Source organism: Rhamphochromis longiceps, linkage group LG6 (assembly GCF_057381845.1).
Source record: "Rhamphochromis longiceps isolate RC_006_pf linkage group LG6, R_longiceps_female_GT1.1, whole genome shotgun sequence".
Taxonomy (NCBI): domain Eukaryota; kingdom Metazoa; phylum Chordata; class Actinopteri; order Cichliformes; family Cichlidae; genus Rhamphochromis; species Rhamphochromis longiceps.
Genome location: NC_140562.1, coordinates 4,552,861 through 4,576,682, shown reverse-complemented (window position 1 = coordinate 4,576,682; position 23,822 = coordinate 4,552,861). Strand labels below are relative to the sequence as shown.

Below are 23,822 nucleotides of genomic sequence, written 5' to 3'. Positions count from 1 at the left end.
TTTTGATCAGAATGGTAGATAGGTGCTGAGATTCTACTGCAATTGACCAGACACTTATTTTTTTCTATTGTCCTTAGCAGGGCAGCATGGGTAGTTTTCAAAAAGCAGCAGCACCTACAAAAATGGCGTTGGTCTGAGGGAACAGAAATCTTACCTTTAACAGATGGAAAGAGTGGAAGCTGGTATCCGAAAGACTACTTGAAGGGAGATGGTCTGGTTCCTGATGAAGTCATGGTATTGTGGGCATACTCTGTCCAGGCCAGCTGGGAGCTAAAGTGAACTGATTAGTTGAAGCAATGTAGCACACAGGGACCTCCAGTTCCTCCAGTCTGAGGATGAAAACCAGAAGACAGACTCACGCCAATTGGTGCCGTGCAGAGCAGAATTTGCAAGACTTGTGAAGTGAACTGGGTTTGGCGGTCAGACACAATGTCCAGGGGGATGCCATAAAGCCAGAAAACATGGTTGGTGAAGAGTTGTGCAGTCTCTAATGCAGGGGAAAGTTTGGAAAGAGTAACCAGTGAGCAGCTTTGGAGAAGTGATCAATAACAGTAAGTAATGCAGACATATATTAATGAACATCCTTGAATAGGGAGGGCCTCCGGAACAGACGCTTGAGGAAGGTTATTGTATGAATTTTTTGCGGGATAATGTTAATTTAGCAGTGTGTGCTAAATGAATTACCTTTCACTGGACAGAGTAGGCAATGTAGAGATGACCCCAAGTACATTTACCAGGATCAGGTTTGGTTTGCTGGGCTTCAAGGTGTGCGAACCAATGACACAGAAGGGGAGAAGGATGGTTAATTCGTTAATTCGAGGTCAGATGGCCCAGGATGTGAGTCGGCGTTAAGGCGTCTGGGGAGGGAACTCAAAACTGGACCCCAGACGCCTTAACACCCACTCACATCCTGGGCCATCTGACCTCAGGAATTCGCATGATAGGGTGGGGCCAGGTTTCACAATGAGCTCACCCGAAACTCTGGCTGATTGGGACTCACACCCAGTTTCCCACCTTGGCTCAGGCGATTAGAGGATCATCAGGGGGTCCTTTTGTCCCTCTGTGGGGGGAAACTCCCACTAGGTTTATATCTGGGACTCTCCACCATTTGACCTTAGAACTGAAGAAGCTTCTCGGGTGAGAGGTGAAACGTCTTCAAGTAACTTAAAGAAGTCCAGACGCTTTTCTTTGCAAGCTCCTTTGACTACGATGACCTGGATGACTGAGAACCTTCACAGACATTTCTGCTTCTTAATTCAGATCAAACTGAGGTTATTGTACTCGGCCCTGAAAAGCTTAGAAATATGGTATCTAACCAGATTCTTACTCTGGATGGCATTACCTTGGCCTCCAGTAACGCTGTGGGGAACCTTGGAGTCATTTTTGACCAGGACATGTCCTTCAACGCACATATTAAACACATATGTAAGACTGCTTTCTTCCATTTGTGCAACATCTCTAAAGTTAGAAATATCCTGTCTCAGAGTGACACTGAAAAACTAGTTCATGCATTTATTACTTCCAGGCTGGACGACTGTAATTCATTATTATCAGGAAGTCCTAAAAACTCCCTGAAAAGCCTTCAGCTGATCCAAAATGCTGCAGCAAGAGTCCTGACAGGGACTAGAAAGAGAGAGCAGATTTCTCCTGTATTGGCTTCCTGTTAAATCCAGAATTCAAAATCCTGCTCCTCACATACAAGGTCTTAAATAATCAGGCCCCATCTTATCTTAATGACCTTGTAGTACCATATCACCCTATTAGAGCACTTCGCTCTCGCTCTGCAGGCCTACTTGTTGTTCCTAGAGTATTTAAAAGTAGAATGGGAGGCAGAGCCTTCAGTTTTCAGGCCCCTCTTCTGTGGAACCAGCTTCCAGTTTGGATTCAGGAGACAGACACTATCTCTACTTTCAAGATTAGGCTTCAAACTTTCCTTTTTGCTAAAGCATATAGTTAGGGCTGGACCAGGTGACCCTGAATCCTCCCTAGTTATGCTGCAATAGACGTAGGCTGCCGGGGATTCCCATGATGCACTGAGTTTTTCCTTTCCAGTCACCTTTCTCGCTCACTATGTGTTAACAGACCTCTCTGCATTGAATCATATCTGTTATTAACCTCTGTCTCTCTTCCACAGCATGTCTTTATCCTGTCTTCCTTCTCTCACCCCAACCGGTCGCAGCAGATGGCCCCGCCCCTCCCTGAGCCTGGTTCTGCTGGAGGTTTCTTCCTGTTAAAAGGGAGTTTTTCCTTCCCACTGTTGCCAAAGTGCTTGCTCATAGGGGGTCATATGATTGTTGGGTTTTTCTCTGTATCTATGAAGCGCCTTGAGGCGACTGTTGTTGTGATTTGGCGCTATATAAATAAAATTGAATTGAATTGAACAAACTTTTTTCAATCAAGAACCAGAGGACTTGCATTTCATGTGACTCATGCTCATGTGAAGGGACTGTGAGAAGATCAGGATCTTGTCTAGACTGTCAAAAATAAAAATGGTTAATGAAGTCCAGGAGGACATCATTCACCAGGGCCTGAAACATGGCAGGTGCGAACTTCTGTGTCCTGCTCAGCGATCGAGGTTAGTTCTCCAGATCCTCATGCCTCCTCCTGCAAAGGTCCATTTTTTGGGTTGGATGGTTCTGTTATTGCCAGTAGGCAGATTGGACTTAGGTGAAGGACTCACAAGGTCAAAGTTCAGTGTGCTTACTTACAGTGACTATATGTACACAACAATACAGTGCAAACGGGGAACAGTGCTCCAAGGGGTCCAAGGAATCCACAAAAAAACTCTCTCTCGACATAGGTTTTGGCGTACCACACACCAGGCAAGTGTGTGTGTGTGTGTGCGTCGAACAAACACCCAGTAAATTTCCAGGGGCATCAAAGGCAGTGCAAACACAGAACAAAAAGAGCCAGGGTTTAACTTACTGTGCAGTTCAACGATCCAGCAGGGAATAGCAGCCAGATCATCTGTAATAGGTGGATAGTGAGACAGAGACCAAGGCAGAACACAAATCCAGAGGAATCAGCCAGGGAGGACTGAGGGTCCATGACACTTCCCTCCTTTATTGTCACTGTACATTTACAACGGACCTGTAGGTGCTCTGTACCAACTGTGCATGGAGTAAAATGCACAGTTGGACTCCATGTGTGAGTTGCCCTGAGTTATGAGGTTTAGAAATTGGTGGGTGGGTAGGGGTGGGGGGGTAGTGTTAGTTAACACCATCCCAGGGAAGAAGCTGTTTGTTAGCTGTTTTTAATGAACATCTTGTTTCTTCTGAGTCACACAGCTTAATGAAGTATAATGGTCTCTCTTTACATTACATCTGTTAACCTTTCTCCTCCTAATGTAATGGAGGTCTTCAGGTCTTTAAAACGGTTACTTCCAAATAAATCTGCAGATCCTGATCAGCTTAAAACTTATTTCCTTAAGTCGGATAAAATTTATAGCAGGACCTTTAACTTGTGATATTCTAGAAATTGTCCCATGTCGACCCTTTGTTGAAAGGAGATACAGTGGGGCAAAAAAGTATTTAGTCAGCCACCGATTGTGCAAGTTCCCCCACTTAAAATGATGACAGAGGTCAGTAATTTGCACCAGAGGTACACTTCAACTGTGAGAGACAGAATGTGAAAAAAAAATCCATGAATTCACATGGTAGGATTTGTAAAGAATTTATTGGTAAATCAGGGTGGAAAATAAGTATTTGGTCAATAACAAAAATACAACTCAATACTTTGTAACATAACCTTTGTTGGCAATAACAGAGGTCAAACGTTTACTATAGGTCTTTACCAGGTTTGCACACACAGTAGCTGGTATTTTGGCCCATTCCTCCATGCAGATCTTCTCGAGAGCAGTGATGTTTTGGGGCTGTCGCCGAGCAACACGGACTTTCAACTCCCGCCACAGATTTTCTATGGGGTTGAGGTCTGGAGACTGGCTAGGCCACTCCAGGACTTTCAAATGCTTCTTACGGAGCCACTCCTTTGTTGCCCGGGCGGTGTGTTTTGGATCATTGTCATGTTGGAAGACCCAGCCTCGTTTCATCTTCAAAGTTCTCACTGATGGAAGGAGGTTTTGGCTCACAATCTCACGATACATGGCCCCATTCATTCTGTCCTTAACACGGATCAGTCGTCCTGTCCCCTTGGCAGAAAAACAGCCCCATAGCATGATGTTTCCACCCCCATGCTTCACAGTAGGTATGGTGTTCTTGGGATGCAACTCAGTATTCTTCTTCCTCCAAACACGACGAGTTGAGTTTATACCAAAAAGTTCTACTTTGGTTTCATCTGACCACATGACATTCTCCCAATCCTCTGCTGTATCATCCATGTGCTCTCTGGCAAACTTCAGACGGGCCTGGACATGCACTGGCTTCAGCAGCGGAACACGTCTGGCACTGCGGGATTTGATTCCCTGCCGTTGTAGTGTGTTACTGATGGTGACCTTTGTTACTTTGGTCCCAGCTCTCTGCAGGTCATTCACCAGGTCCCCCCGTGTGGTTCTGGGATCTTTGCTCACCGTTCTCATGATCATTTTGACCCCACGGGATGAGATCTTGCGTGGAGCCCCAGATCGAGGGAGATTATCAGTGGTCTTGTATGTCTTCCATTTTCTGATGATTGCTCCCACAGTTGATTTTTTCACACCAAGCTGCTTGCCTATTGTAGATTCACTCTTCCCAGTCTGGTGCAGGTCTACAATACTTTTCCTGGTGTCCTTCGAAAGCTCTTTGGTCTTGGCCAAGGCGGAGTTTGGAGTCTGACTGTTTGAGGCTGTGGACAGGTGTCTTTTATACAGGTGATGAGTTCAAACAGGTGCCATTCATACAGGTAACGAGTGGGGGACAGAAAAGCTTCTTACAGAAGACGTTACAGGTCTGTGAGAGCCAGAGATTTTCCTTGTTTGAGGTGACCAAATACTTATTTTCCACCCTGATTTACCAATAAATTCTTTACAAATCCTACCATGTGAATTCATGGATTTTTTTTTCACATTCTGTCTCTCACAGTTGAAGTGTACCTCTGGTGCAAATTACTGACCTCTGTCATCATTTTAAGTGGGGGAACTTGCACAATCGGTGGCTGACTAAATACTTTTTTGCCCCACTGTACTTTAGTTGTTACTAACAGGCTACAAGCTAAGTTTAATTACATTTTATTTATAAACAGTTAGCTCGAGATGTTTCTCTTCAGCTCTGTAGCCAGGCTGACAAACAGTCAGAGCTCTGTTGAGCCAACCATCCCTTTAACGTTAACTAGTAATGACTTCATGAACTTCTTCACAAATAAAATTTTTATCATTAGAGAAAAAATTACCAATAATCATCCCACAGATGTAATATTATCTACAGCTACTCTTAGTACCATTGATGTTAAGTTAGACTCTTTTTCTCTAATTGATCTTTCTGAGTTAACTTCAATAATTACTTCCTCCAAACCATCAACGTGTCTTTTAGACCCCATTCCTACAAAACTGCTCAAAGAAGTCCTGCCATTAATTAATGCTTCAATCTTAAATATGATCAACCTATCTCTAATAATCAGCTATGTACCACAGGCCTTCAAGCTGGCTGTAGTTAAACCTTTACTCAAAAAGCATCTCTAGACCCAGCAGTCTTAGCTAATTATAGGCCAATCTCCAACCTTCCTTTCATATCGAACATCCTTGAAAGAGTAGTTGTCAAACAGCTAACAGATCATCTGCAGAGGAATGGCTTATTTGAAGAGTTTCTGCCACATTCGAGTCGTTTCCTCAGAGCCACTAAAACCATCAATATTAGCTGCTAAAGATGTCGTAACACTATTCATTCTTTTGATTTCTTTCCAGAAATAATTTACCATATTGATCCCCAATTGACCCTTACTGTAGCTTCATTCCTTTTAATAAAACGTAAATCATACTTAAATTTAGGATTTGTGTGTTTCATATAGTCAAAAAATGGCCAGAAAATTGCTGCCCAGACTCCACCCAAGCCTCAGGCCCCAGCATGAAGCTCCTCAGCATATAACTTCCAGCCTGGTTTACCTTTATACATCTTAGGCTATGAACTGCTGGACACAAGTAGGGACTCTACAATATTCTCATATAAAGAACACAACTCAGCCACATGTTGAGCGTTTGTACAGGTAACATCATAACATGCAGATGCATCTTTTGGTAGCTCAATCTTACTCAGCAGAACATCAGACTGATCAAAGTATACCATAAGATCCTCCTCAGTCAGGATAGCCCAGTGTATTTTCCCTTCAACTATATTATTAGTCAAAGGCATCACAGTAGGCACTTTGTCCAGATTTACAGACACAGGTGCATGATCAGTGAGAGCCAGATTATAATTAAAATCTTCCACAGCATGTCTTTTATCCTGTCTTCCTTAGCTCACCAAAACCAGTCGTGGCAGTTAACCTCGTTTTGGCCTGGTTGGCAAGCCTGGTTCTGCCGGTAGTTTCTTCCTGTTAAAAGGGAGTTTTTCCTTCCCATTGTTTGAAAGTGCTGCTCATAGGGGGTCATATGATTGGTGGGTTTTTCTCTGTATATATCATTGTAGGGTCTACCTTACAATATAAAGGCGACTAATGTTGTGATTTTGTGCTGTATAAATAAAATGAATTGAATTGAAATTGAATTGAAATCATGAGGGTGCAGTTTTCCAATTAACCAAGATATCATGGCCACTTATTGTTTTCTTTTGTTTCTTTATTATTATACTATATAAAGACACCAGCCTTTGCTATTAAATCACAGGCATCCTTTAAGCTTTTAATGTTCTGGCAAAGTATTTTATCCACTTTGTTATTTTGACATTTTCTAGTTATTTCACTGCAACATTAACATTTAACTACCTATAACATTTTAACTTCACACATTTTCAATACTGTTATAACTAGACCATGTTCACTGTGAAAAGTAACTGTGTTTAATCGTGTCTTAGAAGTTGAATGCGGCGCATGAGCGGAATATGTGGAGCAACACTGACACCTAGAGGCATTGACGTCTTAGAGCAGCTGAAAACTGTCATTTTAGATCTTTATCTGTAACGGCTCTTTACTACACCCAACAAATTATGAGCCACTGTTGCATGACAGAAAACACTAAACCATCTGAGAGACTATGCATCATTCCATGGGTCTAAAAAAATAAACACTGTGAAATATTTAATCGAATTATGTAATATTTTCTAAAATGTCCTTTGAAGTGTCTTTAATAATACTTACAATACAGACACTTAGTGCAAACCGCTGTATTTTAGCTTTTATTCTTTTCCTAAGTTGACATTGACAAAGTTTTTTTGTTGCGGTTGCAGTCTAACTAAATTCATCATGTTTCACAGTTTTCTCACATTTGTGTTTGTTGGTGGTTAAAATATATGAGACTTTTATAACCAATGACTTGGTAATGTCCTGAGATTAGATTTTCACCTGAGTGAAAATCTAATCTCAGGATGTACCACAGTTCACTGATCACATCAACTTGCTGAACCGGCACATCAAGTTCACCAGGGAGGATATGAAAAATGACAGGTTAGCCTTGACTATGAAATTTCCATCAGTGTTGGGGACATTTAAAGTTGACATTTTAAGTTGATGAGTACCATAAACCAACATATACTGATCAGTACTCAAGGTTTGACTCTCAGCATCCACTGGAGTACAAACTAGAAGTCATCAGGACGCTACAACACAGAGCAAACACCATCCCCACAGACACAGCAGCCAGGGAGGCAGAAGAACATCAAGAAGGCCCTGAGTAAATGTGGTTATCCCAGCTGGACTTTTGTCAAAGCTGGGAAGGCTCCTAAAGAAAGCTCCAGCCAATCAAGGAGAGAAGGACAACCGCTGCCTACGTGAAAACCTGTAGTGACCCTGTATGTGTCAGGAGTATCTTAACAGTTGAGACACATTTTTTCTACTCACCGCATCTTCATGGCTTTTAAACTCCAAAACACCCTCTGCCAAAAATTGGTCTACTCTAAGGAATGGGTCCCTCGGCACAAACACAATAATATAGTGTACACAGTTAAGCGCCAGAAGGATTGCCCTGATTTATACATAAGGGAAATCAAAGAATCTCTAGGTAAGCAGATGGCACAACACAGAAGAGCTAACTTGTCAGGCCAGGACTCGGCAGTCTCTGCACACCTACGAGCCAGTGGCTCCTCTTTCAATGATGACGATGTCCAACGGATGTCAGCAGAGCTGAGTCAAAAGTTACACCAAGGTTCCTGATAGGAGGTAAGTGTCAAAGGCAGAGGTCAGGTCCAGCATCAGCAAAACAGAGCATTCTCCTGCATCACGTCTCATCAAAATGTTACTGGAGACTCTCAGAAGTGCAGTTTCAGTAGAGTGAGCTCTACAGAAGCCGGATTGGAATTTATCCAGTAGGCAGAAATAGGCAGCCCTCGCATCTCGAACTGAAGTGTCGAAAGAAACTAAAAGGTCCTTTAAATGAAGGAGATGGACATGTAGATGAGTTTTCCTTCATGATCGCTCAAATCTATGACAACGCTTTAAACAGCAAATGCTGTCATTTATCCAGGGGGATGACTTTGAAACAGGAACTAGTCTGGTTTTGACAGGACATACAGTTTTAAAAATAGAAAGACAGGAATTATTAAAAATTATTTAGAAACCTCGGGCAAAAAGATCAGAGTCATCATCATGTGTATATTAAAATCCCAGACTATAACCAGTCTGGACAGCTTCAAGGTGGAGGATAAAAAAACTGAACTCCTTTAACCTCCTAGGACTTGCAGTCCACATATGTGGACATCACATTTTGGGTTATTTAGACCAAAATACTCAATTTTGCTCTACAAGGGCCTGATATCCACTTACGAGGACGTTATACTGCTACTGTTCTATCGAAATTTTAAACAAATATCCTCACATGTGGCTCTCATTTTTCTTAGAAACAAAAATCAGGTTAAAAAAAAATCTGGCAATTCTTTGTTTTTATATTCATCGGGTGCCAATCAGCCCAAATATCAAAGAGAAATTAAAAATGCATGCCGTGGAAGAGTTCTTAGGAGGGTCTTAGGAGGTTAAAGGAGCTATTTAGGCCAGGTGGACAATACACTACAGCACAGTAAAAAGGATCTTTATTTCCAACTCTAACCAGCTGTATTTCAGACAATGAAAAATGTCCTTCCACTACAGGATGACAGTGAAACCAGCTGTAGGGAGGCAGGAATTGTGCAATTTGGCAACTCTGGCCCTAAATCATCTCTTTCCTTCACCAGGCTCTCCAGAGAAGCAGTTTCAGCCTTTCTCGATGCTTTAAGGTTGATGTGATATGTTTGTGTCCGACTGTCCGACTGTACCACTTCATAGCCAACACCTGCCGCTTGCCGTGTGACCACAAAGGGTCCTTGACATTTGGCGAGTAGCTTTCAGCTAGAAGAAGTGAGTAATACAAGCACTTTGTCTCCCAGTGAAAATTGTCTGAGTCTAGCCCTTCTGTTGTACAGGCACTACGGCCGTTCCTGGGCCTGGAGCAAATTCTTACATAGTGATGTTTTGGTTTGTTTGTTTCATATTGGGAATCTGGTCATTTATATATTCTGTCTTTTATTTATATGAAAGAAACTATAGTGTGATGTTTTTTTTTGTTTGCTTTGCTTTTGTTTTATTTGTTTGTTTATTTTATGAAAGATTATAAGAAAACTAAATGAGTGAGATGTGAAATTTGAGGTAGGGTCAAGTATATACTTCTGCCTAGTCCTTTTCAAACAAAAGAGTGGAATGATATTATGTAACGATGGTGATTATACATGTTTGACATAAAAATGAACTGAACATTTTGCATGTGAAAATATTCATTTTCATCTTCTCCCACAAAGTTATGCAACATATGTAAAAACATAATTTAAGAATATTTGCATTTAACAAGAAACTCTTTACAGTATTTTCTGTCTATATGATTAAAGTGAGGACAAATTAGTAACCTGAATTAATCGGGATAGGACAAGTCATCTTGCTTTTGACAGACAAGCGTTCACACTTGTCTCTACACAAAAGGCTAAACTAAACATGAACATTAGGTGCCAAACAAAGACAGTAAAATGCAGAACAGTAAAACAACCAGCTATGAAAGATTTGTGGTCACTGAATTATGGATGCAACAGTTCCTTTCAGTTTCAGTTCTCATTAATTTTTAAACAAAACACAGCAAAACTTCTCTGTCATAGTTGAAAGCCTGAGGTGATATCCTTATTTCAGGTCTTTAGACAATACACAATATTTTTATTTTATTCTCTTCAACATGACATCGTCCGCATCCATGCAGCTGCAGCACCAATCTGTCTGTCAATCTACTACTCCCTTCTCCCATTACCCGTGAACAAGACCCTGAGATACTTAAACCCCTCCACTTGGGGCAGGAATTAATCCCTGACACAGAGTGGGCACTCCACCCTTTTCCAGCTGAGGACCATGGCCTCTGATTGGGAGTGTTGATTCTCATTCCCACCCACTCTGTAAAGCACTTTGAATCACCTTGTTGTTGAATTGTGCTATACAAATAAACTTGCCTTGCCTTGCTTCACACTCAACTGTGAACCGGTCCAAAGCGAGCTGGAGGCCATCACCCGATGAAGCCAACAGGACCACATCATCTGCGAAAAGCAGAGATGAGATTCTGAGACCACCCAAGTGAAAGCCTCCAGCTACTTGGCTACGCCTAGAAATTCTGTCTGTAAAAATTATAAACAGAATCGGTGACAAAGGGCAACCCTGACAAAGTCCATCACCCACCGGAAATGAGTCCGATTATTGCCGGCTATGTGGCTAAGCTAATGCAAGGATTGAATGGCCCGCACAGTGGGCCAGACAGCCCATACTCCCAAAGCACAACAACATTGTAAGTGCTCCACACCAACTGTGCCAGAATAAAATATAAATAGCAAACAATAGGACAGGAGAAATGTAAACAATCAAGAGGGACATATACAAAATAAGAGTAAGGCACACGTTGGAAAATGGCCTGTATTTATATAGCACTTTACTAGTCCCTAAGGACCCCAAAGCGCTTTACACATCCAGTCATCCACCCATCCACACACTGGTGATGGCAGCTACATTGTAGCCACAGCCACCCTGGGGCGCACCGACAGAGGCGAGGCTGCCGGACACTGGTGCCACCGGGCCCTCTGACCACCACCAGTAGGCAACGGGTGAAGTGTCTTGCCCAAGGACACAACGACGAGACTGTTCAAGCCGGGGCTCGAACTGGCAACCTTCCGATTACAAGGGGAACTCCCAACTCTTGAGCCACGATCGCCCTACAAAATAGTTGCAAAGTGGTCGGAGGTAGTGCAAAGAAAAGACTTGGTCGGAATAGCCTGAGTGATAAAGGCCATGGCACCAATTGGTGGGTGGAGCTGGGGTATGGGAGGATAGTTTGGGTTGACACTCCAAATGGCCCAGGGGAAGTAGTGGGACTTGACCGACCTTAGGCGCCGACCATTGGGCAGTAGTTTCTGCTCCAGGTTATTCTTCCTATGGACAAGTTGAACGTGCAGCCAGTGCTGGGTCTTCTTTACCAGAGCATTGGTGTTGTGGGTCCAGGTGAGATCAGCCGAAAAGTGGGTGCCCAGAAACCTGAAGGTGGAGAGAGATTCCACACGTTCTCCATTCATAATGAGAGGGTCATGGACCTGTCTGTGCCTCCTGAAGTCTATTTAGAGTGTTTTTGTTTTAAGGATGTTCAACTTCAGGTTATTTTCTAAACACCAGTGGGACAAATTCTCTCCCTGTTCCCCGTTTCATCTCCATCAGAGACGAGCATAACCACTGTGGTGTCATTGGCATACCTGAGATTACATTGGTTGTGTAGGTTGGTGTAAGAAACCCACTGCAGACCCGGGTGAATGTTCGTGCTTTGCAGCATACTTTATTAGCACACACAGAGCTGCAGCTCTCCCGCTGCAAGCTCAACGCAACCAAACCCCAAACACAGGACCCAGTACAATACTTAAGTCGGCAGGGCATGATTGCGGATGCCGTGCAGGTGCGTCTGCCTTCCTTGCACAGCACAGCACCGCAAGCCACACCACAGTTGGTATACAGTCATATGTGAACAGGGCATACAGTAGAGGGCTGAGAACACAACTCTTTGGGGAGCTGGTGCTGAGTGACAGTGCAGAGGAGAGGTGGAGCCAAGTCGGAAAAACCGAGGCCAAAATGTGAGGAAATCTTTGATCCAGGAGCAGGTTGCAGGGTGTGTCTGAAGGTGGTCCAGTTTGGTGGTGAGGATGTCTGGGATTATGGTGTTGAACACTGAGCAGTCCACAAAAAGCATCCTCGCGTAGCACTTCCTGTTCTCCAGATGGCTCAGTGCTCTATGAAGGGTGATGACATCCTCTGTGAACCGATTTGCTCTGTAAGCAAATTGGTGAGAAGCAAGGGAGGGGGATAGACAGTTTTCTGATTTCATGAAAGCCCAATTGGGCTAACCACATATTTTAAGAGCTTTCTTTACATGTGTGTGTTCCTTTTTTTTATCTTCTGGCTCAGGGGGAATGTTTTCTCCCCGGTGTTGCAGGATCCTGATTATGCCAACTTTGTTTTTCAGAGGGTGGTGGGAGTCAAAGAGTAGGTACTGGTCTGTGTGTGGGGGCTCCTGGTAAACTTCAGTACTGAGGTTTTCATTCTTCTCATTATACATAGTGCAGTCCCAAAATGGCAAAGTATTCTCCTTTGTAGTACAGTTCGCATACCGCCACAACAGGTCCACTGATGATGCCATAGCCCTGACACTACACACTGCCCTGTCACACCTGGAGAAGAGAGACACGTATGTGAGAATGCTGTTTGTAGATTACAGCTCAGCATTCAATACCATCGTTCCCTCGAAGCTGGACAGGAAACTGCAGGATCTAGGACTGAGCAGCTCCCTCTGCAGCTGGATCCTTAGCTTCCTGTCTGACAGACGCCAGGTGGCCAGACTGGGCAGCATCACCTCATCCCCCATCACACTGAACACTGGTGCTCCACAGGGGTGTGTACTGAGCCCTCTCCTGTACTCACTCTACACCTACGACTGCACAGCCACTAACAGCTCCAACATCATTGTGAAGTTTGCGGACGACACTACAGTGGTGGGTCTTATCACCAACGGTGATGAGACGGCTTACAGGGAGGAGGTCAGCGCCCTGACCCACTGGTGTCAAGACAACCATCTCACCCTCAACGTCGCAAAGACAAAGGAGTTGATAGTGGACTTCCGGAGGTGCAGAGAAGTACACACCCCCATCACCATCAGCGGCGCTGCTGTGGAGAGAGTGAGCAGCTTCCGCTTCCTTGGTGTACATCTGGCTGAGGATCTTACGTGGTCAGTACACACAAACAAAACAGTGAAGAAGGCGCAGCAGCGCCTCTTCTTTCTCAGGAGACTGAAAAGATTCGGCATGAGCCCCCGCATCCTCAGGACCTTCTATCACTGTGCCATTGAGAGCATCCTCACTGGATGCATCACCACCTGGTATGGCAACAGCACCGCCTACAACTGCAAAGCTCTCCAGCGAGTAGTGCGGTGCTCTGAACGGATAATTGGAGGTGAGCTTCCCTCCCTCCAAGACATCTACAGGAAGCGCTGCCTGAGGAAAGCGGGGAGGATCATCAAGGACTCCAGTCACCCCAGCATAAACTGTTCAGACTGCTTCCATCAGGAAGGAGGTTCTGCAGCATCCGGTCCCGTACCAGCAGACTGAGAGACAACTTCTTCCACCAGGCCATCAGACTGCTGAACACGTCATAGACACCTCAGCTTCACTGCTGGAACTTTAACATTATGCACTCCATACTGTACAGTAATGCCACTGTTTTGCACATGTCTCAACTCTGTATATTTTATATATTTTATTTATTGTTTACTCTATTTAATTTGTAAAATATGTGTATACACACACACACACACACACACACACACACACACACGTAGAAAAATATTTAGTATACACATCCAGAAATGCATACACTATTATATATTGTAAGATAAGATAAGATAAGATAACCTTTATTAGTCCCACACGTGGGAAATTTGTTTTGTCACAGCAGGAGGTGGACAGTGCAAAAGTTATGAGGCAAAAATTAGAATACAATAAGAATAAATACAGTACACAACTGTACAGAATAGAATAAAATAAAATACTATATACAGTAGAATAAAATAAAATAAATATACAATAAGATAAAAATAGAATACAAATACAAATACTATATACAACTGAGTAAAAATACAACGATGACAGAAAGGATTATTGCACTTAGTATTATTGCATATGTATGGATGTGTGTGCTTGATCAGTTAAAGTCTTTATTATGGAGTCTGACAGCAGTGGGGAGGAAAGACCTGCGAAATCTCTCCGTCCCACACCGTGGGTGCCGCAGTCTCCCACTGAAGGAGCTGCTCAGTGCTGTCACAGTCTGCTGCATGGGGTGGGAGATGTTGTCCATCAGGGATGACAGCTTAGCCGCCGTTCTCCTGTCACTCACCACCTCCACTGGGTCCAGAGGGCATCCTAGAACAGAGCTGGCCCTTCGGATCACCCTGTTCAGTCTCTTCCTGTCCCCAGCAGAGATGCTGCCGCCCCAGCAGACCACGCCATAAAAGATAGCAGAAGCCACAACAGAGTCATAGAATTTCTTCAGGAGTGGGCCCTCCACTCCAAACGACCTGAGTCTCCGCAGCAGGTACAGCCTGCTCTGCATATACTACATATATTTATTAGTTTCAGATGTAGCCATTCTTGTATTTTGCTTGTTTACATTATTGTATTTTGCACAACTCTGTTGCTTGTGAAGCTCGCACACAAGAATTTCACTCACATGTGCTGTACCAATAAAAGTGATTTGATTTGATTTGGGTATGTATGACCCAGGTGTCATCTGTACCAGCAGCTAGGTGCTGTCCTACAATAAGTGACACTGGGGAGCCCATGGCACATCCATGTTTTTGTCTATAGAGACCCTACTCTAGTATTTAAAATATGTTTTCTAAGGGTAGTCGTTGCTTGCTGTAGTTGTTTTCTGAAAGTCTCCACTGCCTATATTTTAGGTATGCAGAGTGAAGACTAGAGATGGCACGATACCACTTTTTTATGTCCGATACCGATACCGATATCATAAATTTGGATATCTGCCGATACCGATATGAATCTGATAGTGTTTTTTAATCAACAAAACTGTTTAATATCTTGCTGCATTTTGTATAAGTTCATACTCAAGTTTAAAACAACAACTACACTAAAGCTATTCTGTTATACCTGCATGCAAAAAAAAATATTTCATAGTTCAGCAATACTGATCAATCTAATAAACTTAAACCTACACCATCCTCCCTATTCTGGTATTTTAAAGAGTACTTAGCATAAATATTAAGCAACCTAACTAATAGGGTTCCAACTCCCAGCAACAACAAAAATAAATAAATAAAAAATAGGGAACCACCCCTCACGCTCCACCTCATGATGCTTAATCGACGTAATCAACCTTAATTTGATGCAGTGTGAAAAAAAATGCACAGAAATCAATTATTTTTCAAGAAATATTAAATAGATTCAACATCTTTCTTCAACAAAATTGCAGACTGCACAGATGGTACCTTCCCAAAGGAAAAAGTACTACAGCTTACTAGAGTATATATATTAGACTTAATAGTTACTATATACAGTAATTGACTTCTATTCATTTTACATCAAATTAAAACTTTGGGTGTTGCAAGTTTTGTGAGGTGCTTTCGTGATATTTAATGGATCGGATTACATTTTTTATTTTTCTCCGATATCCGATCCAGTAATTTAGGTCAGTATCGGACCGATACCGATACGTAATATCGGATCGGTCCATCTCTAGTGAAGACTGAGATCATATCAAAGGACACTATAGTTTAATGTGGATCCAGTGTACGTCTCTGGACCTTGTTGGTGAAGTCAGTTGAGTTTTTGATGTGATGGGGTGCGTTCCCCACAAGGGGTGCCAGGATGGTGGCGAGGTGCTTGGAAATGTTGTAGGTGGCTGAATTTATACTGCTAACAATGGGTCTGAGTGGGACCTTCAATGTGGCTTGTAAGTCTATATATATGTAGGGTATAGCATACCCTGGGTATAGTCGGTGGTATGTAGGAAGGTCAATGATGTTTTCCTTTTCAAGTTGTTGCAGGTGACTGATGACTTCCTTTTTGTAGTTGCTTGTGAGGTCTTCAATTCAATTCAATCCAGTTTTATTTACACAGCGCCAAATCACAACAACAGTCGCCTCAATGCGCTTTATGTTGTAAGGTCGACCATACAATAATACATACAGAGAAAAAAACAATGATCATATGACCCCCTATGAGCAAGCACTTTGGCGACAGTGGGAAGGAAAAAACCCTTTTTAAGAAGAAGAAACCTCCGACAGAACCAGGCTCAGGGAGGGGCGGAGCCATCTGCTGCGACCGGTTGGGGTGAGAGAAGGAAGACAGGATAAAGACATGCTGTTCAACACAGTATGATTAAGTGCGATCTCACACATTTCTCACTCACACATTGTGAGAAGAAAAACTCAATGCATCATGGGAATCCCCGGCAGCCTACGTCTATTGCAGCATAACTAAGGGAGGATTCAGGGTCACCTGGTCCAGCCCTAACTATATGCTTTAGCAAAAAGGAAAGTTTGAAGCCTTATCTTGAAAGTAGAGATAGTGTCTGTCTCCTGAATCCAAACTGGAAGCTGGTTTCACAGAAGAGGGGCCTGAAAACTGAAGGCTCTGCCTCCCATTCTACTTTTAAATACTCTAGGAACAACAAGTAGGCCTGCAGAGCGAGAGCAAAGTGCTCTAATAGGGTGATATGGTACTACAAGGTCATTAAGATAAGATGGGGCCTGATTATTTAAGACCTTGTATGTGAGGAGCAGGATTTTGAATTCTGGATTTAACAGGAAGCCAAAACAGGAGAAATCTGCTCTCTCTTTCTAGTCCCTGTCAGGACTCTTGCTGCAGTATTTTGGATTAGCTGAAGGCTTTTCAGTGAGTTTTTTGGACATCCTGATAATAATGAATTACAGTCGTCCAGCCTGGAAGTAATAAATGCATGAACTAGTTTTTCAGCGTCACTCTGAGACAGGATATTTCTAACTTTAGAGATGTTGCACAAATGGAAGAACGCAGTCTTACATAAAGGTCCTACATATGGTCTTCTCTTAAAGCTTATTGTTTTATTTTTTGTGACTGTCATTGTTTGTCACTGGGCCTTTTGTAATTGCTCTGTTCATTATTATTATTATTATTATTATTATTATTATTATTATTATTAGTATTATTAATAATAATAATAATAATAATAATGGATTGCATTTATATAGCGCTTTTCGAGGCCCTCAGAGTGCTTTACAATTCCACTATTCATTCACTCTCACATTCACACACTGTTATCATTATTATTATTAGGGCAGAAAATGTGCAAAGGCCCTATTGTATCTATTCCTTTTATCAGGGCCCGTGCACACATACAAAGGCCTTATTGTATCTGCTGCGTTTATAAGCCCAGAGGACTCACAGTGTGAAGGCAGAAATGCAACAGTTGGTGTCTAGTGCCTAGTGGGAACAGGAAATGTGCACTAGATTATAATCATCATCCAATCTAGATGAAATTTTTACTTGTGGTTCCACACATGATATACATCAGTGTTACATTTGGTCAGGTGTTATTCTCCATCACCACCGGGTGGGCATAGGAGATGTTTGGCACAGATCGGCCACAGTATGCTTGGCGATATGGGGACGTGCAAGGGATATTATTGGATCCGCTTCATATTTGGCCAGTCTGCCTGGGCCATTAATATTTTATTTTCTCTCATTTACACATAGATTGTCCAATCTGGACCACACACTTTTGAACACATTAGAAACTGCCATATTTGACTGTGGTCACAGCAGTATGTAGTGTGAACAGGAAATGTCATGTTTTACACATTAGGGTACAGTTTCAAGGCGGTTCACCCCAAGCAACTTCAAAATTTTCCAGGAAAGAGTTGGTCTTAGGTTACATTTAAAACTGTGAGTTACCAGCACCTCCAGCGACTTAGCTGAAAACATCGGAAGATCCATTTTGTCGGCCATCCAAAGGTTCAGCAGTAGTGGACTCTCGGCAGCTGCAGTCTCGACTTCACAATCGCTGCAGCACATGTCCAGCCAAATCGCTGGACATGCTCGTAGGCAAGAAGTGAAGCAGCTCATGGCGGTGAGAAGTGACGATCATTGGAGAGCAGACACAATGTGACCACTACCGGCACACTTTTGCACAGGAGGTTTTCGTAAAGCTTTTATTTTGGTATTTCTGTTGAGCCGTACAATAAATTTGCATGTTAGCTAAATATATAATTTCCTGTAACATTTAGATTTAACATTTAGATTTGTAGCACCCTCAAGGATTGACGTAGGCACAATGTAGAGTTATAAAACAGGGTTTATTCTGGTCTTGACAACCCGTGAGAACTGCTCATGGACAAAACAATAAAAGAAAAACATCACATCAAAATGCGCTCTTGTACTTAGTATCAATCAATCAAAAGTCCTTAAATACAGAAAACAAAACATTTAAAATACACAAACCTCGTGAGCTGTCATCCAGGAGGGGCTAAATAGTCCTTTATGGCCTTCTTTCTCACTTATCTCTTCTCTTTGAACAATATTTTCTCCATGTGTGGAGCAGCATGCAGACACCATGTGCACTACCATAAAGTGACAGGGTGGAGACCCAAACTGCAAACAACTGGACCCTCTATACTTCACCACCAGAGGGTGGAAAAGAGCAAACTCTGGACATACAGCTCAACAAACAAAATGCAAAACACCGTTACACTCCCACCAATCACTTGTGATTTTGAAAAATAAAGTATTGCCTATGAACTAATGAACTGCTTTTGAATGAACTATTATGACTTATCTTTTAAGCAGAGTGCGGTGGAGAATCTTCTTCGGCTTCAATCAGAATGACTGTCTTTTTGAATGGGTCTTTCCAGGTGCACAGGTTTGGACGTACGTTTCCCTGCTCTATCCAGGGTTGGATCACTCAGCAGCAATTTCACCTTCCTTACTCTTCCATCCTTTCCAGGGTACACTTCAATGATCCTTGCCAACTTCCACTGGTTGCGAAGAGTTATCTCATCCTTCAGGAGGACAACATCATTGATCTTAGCATTTCTGTGCTCTTTGGTCCACTTCTGTCTGCCTTGAAGATTTAACAAATACTCCTTTTTCCACCTCGTCCAGAAAGTGTTGGCAAGTAGGTGAACACGACGCCATCTCTTACGAGATAAAGATCTTCTTTCACAAACATTCCTGGAGGTGGAGAGATGATTGTGGACTTCATGGTTAGTATGTGATTCGGTGTTAAAGGTTCTGGGTTTGATGGATCACATACAGGGAGTGCAGAATTATTAGGCAAATGAGTATTTTGTCCACATCATCCTCTTCATGCATGTTGTCTTACTCCAAGCTGTATAGGCTTGAAAGCCTACTACCAATTAAGCATATTAGGTGATGTGCATCTCTGTAATGAGAAGGGGTGTGGTCTAATGACATCAACACCCTATATCAGGTGTGCAGAATTATTAGGCAACGTCCTTTCCTTTGGCAAAATGGGTCAAAAGAAGGACTTGACAGGCTCAGAAAAGTCAAAAATAGTGAGATATCTTGCAGAGGGATGCAGCAGTCTCAAAATTGTAGTGATGGGCAGATGAAGCCCCATGAAGCACTGAAGCTTTTCATCCAATTGGTTCACCCCAACGCGAAGCTTCTTGAAGCTTCATTTGCTCTAGTAGGACACCTACTGGACGTAAAAATAATAGCTGGCATGAATTTGAAGAGTGTGGCATTTTGCACACAGCCTGTAAATGTCAACAACAAAAGGAGTGTGTAAAACATGTATATTGTAGTCATGGCAGTATGGAAAATGATCATTTGGAAATGCCTAAGATGGAAATGATCATTTACTGTGAGGTGAGGTGTGGACAGTGGTTGTGCTTTTGTAACATTGAGGCAAGGACAGTGATTAGTGTTTAGGGGACACATCATTGGTTTTTATTTAAAAACAACAGTTTCTCCACTGTGGCAGGTCGTAGGCGATTTCTTTTTTTGGACAATATTTCCCCTGCCTTTGAAAACACTCGCTCACAGGGCACAGATGAGGCAGGGGTACACAGGTATGTCAGTGCTAACTTATATAAGTGAGGGTAGACATATTTCTGTCTCTCCCAGTATTTAAGAGGGGTCCTCCAGCCTTCCAATATTTGGCTCCATCATGTACCGTTGGACCTCAATATTTGCGTCTGCTGTCACATTTTGTGTCTGTGTCTGCCTGACACTCTCATCCAGGCGACGCCACAGGTTGTTACCTAAACAAAAAGGAGAGTCTTATGAGATACTACCAATTCAATTTCCAATTCAATGTTATTTCTATAGCGCCAAATAACAACAACAGTCGCCTCAAGGCGCTTTATATTGTACAGTAGATCATACAATAATAGATACAGTGGAAAACCCAACATTCAGTTTATATAAATGCAACTAAAATGCAATAACAATGGTACCGTGGGAAACAGCCTCAACAGATTGTGACGTTGATGGCTGTGGTGGTGGTGGTGCGGAGGAAGAGGTGGTGGAGGCCCTCATTACGGAAGCACATTCTGCTTTCAGTCTTTTTTCTGCTTCGCTAGCTCTTGCAGGGCTGAGAAACCCGAGTTTTCTGAACCTTGGGTCCAGCAGTGTCGCAAGGAACATAATGCTCATGGTCTGTATTTTATCTAGCTTCTCTCTCAATAGCATCCTCAGCTTCTGAGCCAGAGAAGATCCAATGGATGGTGGTTCTACCATTTGTTCATTGAGGCAATGATTCAGCATAGTGAGCAAAGGTATGACCTTTGACCCAGACACCCTTTTTTCCTGAGAGAGCTCAGTGGTTGCATCGTTAAATGGTGCTAGGACAACCAGACACTCTGAAATTATACCAAATTCCTCAGATGACATAGGTGGGATGTCTGTTGTGAGACTTGCCAAAGCAGCACCCACTGGCTCCCTTTGCTCGAAAAGTCTTTCCAGCATATTGTAAGTGCTGTTCCAGCGGGTTTCCACCTCCTGTAGTAGTTTGTGTTGAGGCTTCCTTAGTTGTTCCTGCACGACTGAAAGCCTCTCCTTACAAAATACAATTTGAAAAAGCATACATTAGATTGTCAAGGGAGCAGAACTATACACATAAGTAGAATTAAAGAAACTGTAATTAAGCCACTTAAGAACTTACCTTTGCAGAGGTACTGCTCCTGAAATATCCCACGATCTTCCTGGACTTGGCTCGGATGTCAGAGAGCTCAGGGGTCTGGTCAAGGGCCTTCTTCACCACTAAGTTCAGGGTGTGAGCTATGCATATGGCATGTTTAAGTCTTAGCTCCCTTGCACAAGCCCCCATATTGGCAGCCCCATCTGTTACTAGGCATGTGACTTTGTCAGTAATTGCCCATTCTGCCATGAGTGTGCCTTTCACTTGTGCAATGTTTTCTGCAGTGTGTGCATTAGGAAAATATTGCACTCCTAAAACAACGGTGTTTAATGTGCTGGACTCATCAACAAAATGGCAGGTGACTGCAAGATAGGCCTCTGTGTTGATGGAGGTCCACATATCTGATGTCAGACTCACAGCTGCTGCCTTCTCAATGCTGGCCTTAGCTTTCTCCTTCATCTCCTGGTACCTGGCCTCCACCATGACTTTCAGGGCCTAAAGGAAAGTAAAAACATTTTGTTCACAAGTACGACGTGGCTGTGAAGCAGTGTGTAGTGTAGCTACACACTGAGGCTTTGAGCCTCAGTCCTGCCTGTTCACATTTTACTCTGTAGAAACTAAATGTTCACTGCTTTTATGACCTTTTTAGTGGGGAGAACATAACTAGGATTTAATGATTTAACAAATCTTTTAAATCCGCTGTCCTCCACAATGCTAAATGGCTGGGAGTCCTCAATCACCATGCTAACCAGGTCTTCATCTATTTGAGATTGCTCTGCTGAGGAAAGACAATAAAAACAAAGCACAAATATAAATATCACACACGTCACTTATTGCATTGTATGATATTGTTATATCATTTAGTAACATTACAGCATGTTGGCTCACCTGGTCTTGCTCCACAATCGGTGTTCCCCTTATTCTCATGCAAAGCTCTGTAGTGCCTAAGCATGGATGAGGTGTTGTTGTTATATCCCAGCTCCCTGGCACATAGCAAACACTTCACCTTGTACAAAAGTACAGACAGCTTAACATAGGTTTTATTGCACCATCAGTATTATGAAAATACATCTTCTGTGGAAATTTACATACCTTGTTGGGAGATATGAGCTCAAAATGTTCCCACACAGGGGAGGACATCCTTCTCTTCGTAGCTGGCTCCATTCTCTCCTGTCTTTTTCTCCTCACTCTCCTAAACCTCCAAACTCTCTCCAAACTGTCTCCAACTCTCTCCAAACTGTCTCTAACTCTCTCCAAACTGTCTCTCGCTCTCCAAACTGTCTCCAACTCTCTCCAAACTGTCTCTCGCTCTCTCCAAACTGTCTCTAACTCTCTCCAAACTGTCTCTCGCTCTCTCCAAACTGTCTCTAACTCTCTCCAAACTGTCTCTCGCTCTCTCCAAACTGTCTCTAACTCTCTCCAAACTGTCTCTCGCTCTCTCCAAACTGTCTCCAACTCTCTCCAAACTGTCTCCAACTCTCTCCAAACTGTCTCCAACTCTCTCCAAACTGTCTCTAACTCTCTCCAAACTGTCTCCAACTCTCTCCAAACTGTCTCTAACTCTCTCCAAACTGTCTCCAACTCTCTCCAAACTGTCTCTAACTCTCTCCAAACTGTCTCTCGCTCTCTCCAAACTGTCTCCAACTCTCTCCAAACTGTCTCCAACTCTCTCCAAACTGTCTCTAACTCTCTCCAAACTGTCTCTCGCTCTCTCCAAACTGTCTCTAACTCTCTCCAAACTGTCTCTCGCTCTCTCCAAACTGTCTCTAACTCTCTCCAAACTGTCTCTCGCTCTCTCCAAACTGTCTCCAACTCTCTCCAAACTGTCTCCAACTCTCTCCAAACTGTCTCTAACTCTCTCCAAACTGTCTCTCGCTCTCTCCAAACTGTCTCTAACTCTCTCCAAACTGTCTCTCGCTCTCTCCAAACTGTCTCCAACTCTCTCCAAACTGTCTCTAACTCTCTCCAAACTGTCTCTCGCTCTCTCCAAACTGTCTCCAACTCTCTCCAAACTGTCTCTAACTCTCTCCAAACTGTCTCTCGCTCTCTCCAAACTGTCTCCAACTCTCTCCAAACTGTCTCTAACTCTCTCCAAACTGTCTCTCGCTCTCTCCAAACTGTCTCCAACTCTCTCCAAACTGTCTCTCGCTCTCTCCAAACTGTCTCTAACTCTCTCCAAACTGTCTCTCGCTCTCTCCAAACTGTCTCTAACTCTCTCCAAACTGTCTCTCGCTCTCTCCAAACTGTCTCTAACTCTCTCCAAACTGTCTCTCGCTCTCTCCAAACTGTCTCCAACTCTCTCCAAACTGTCTCCAACTCTCTCCAAACTGTCTCTAACTCTCTCCAAACTGTCTCCAACTCTCTCCAAACTGTCTCCAACTCTCTCCAAACTGTCTCCAACTCTCTCCAAACTGTCTCCAACTCTCTCCAAACTGTCTCTAACTCTCTCCAAACTGTCTCCAACTCTCTCCAAACTGTCTCTAACTCTCTCCAAACTGTCTCCAACTCTCTCCAAACTGTCTCTAACTCTCTCCAAACTGTCTCTTGCTCTCTCCAAACTG

General features: G+C 43.0%; 1 protein-coding gene across 2 annotated transcripts; it reads right to left on the bottom strand.

Moving 5' to 3' along the window:
• Nucleotides 1-20,126: 20,126 nt before the first annotated feature.
• LOC146667311 (E3 SUMO-protein ligase ZBED1-like) lies at nt 20,127-22,530 on the bottom strand. 2 transcript variants are annotated; one of them, XM_085408440.1, is made up of 6 exons: nt 22,354-22,530; nt 22,150-22,267; nt 21,903-22,039; nt 21,286-21,756; nt 20,579-21,179; nt 20,127-20,383 (listed from the first exon to the last, which is right to left on the bottom strand). In XM_085408440.1, exons 1-6 carry the CDS (start codon nt 22,423-22,425, stop codon nt 20,250-20,252), a joined length of 1,533 nt encoding a protein of 510 aa, XP_085264566.1. In that variant the 5' UTR covers nt 22,426-22,530; the 3' UTR covers nt 20,127-20,249. The 2 variants fall into 2 exon arrangements, with proteins under 2 accessions (XP_085264566.1, XP_085264567.1); XM_085408441.1 differs by having other exon boundaries at nt 22,002-22,039.
• Nucleotides 22,531-23,822: the final 1,292 nt, after the last annotated feature.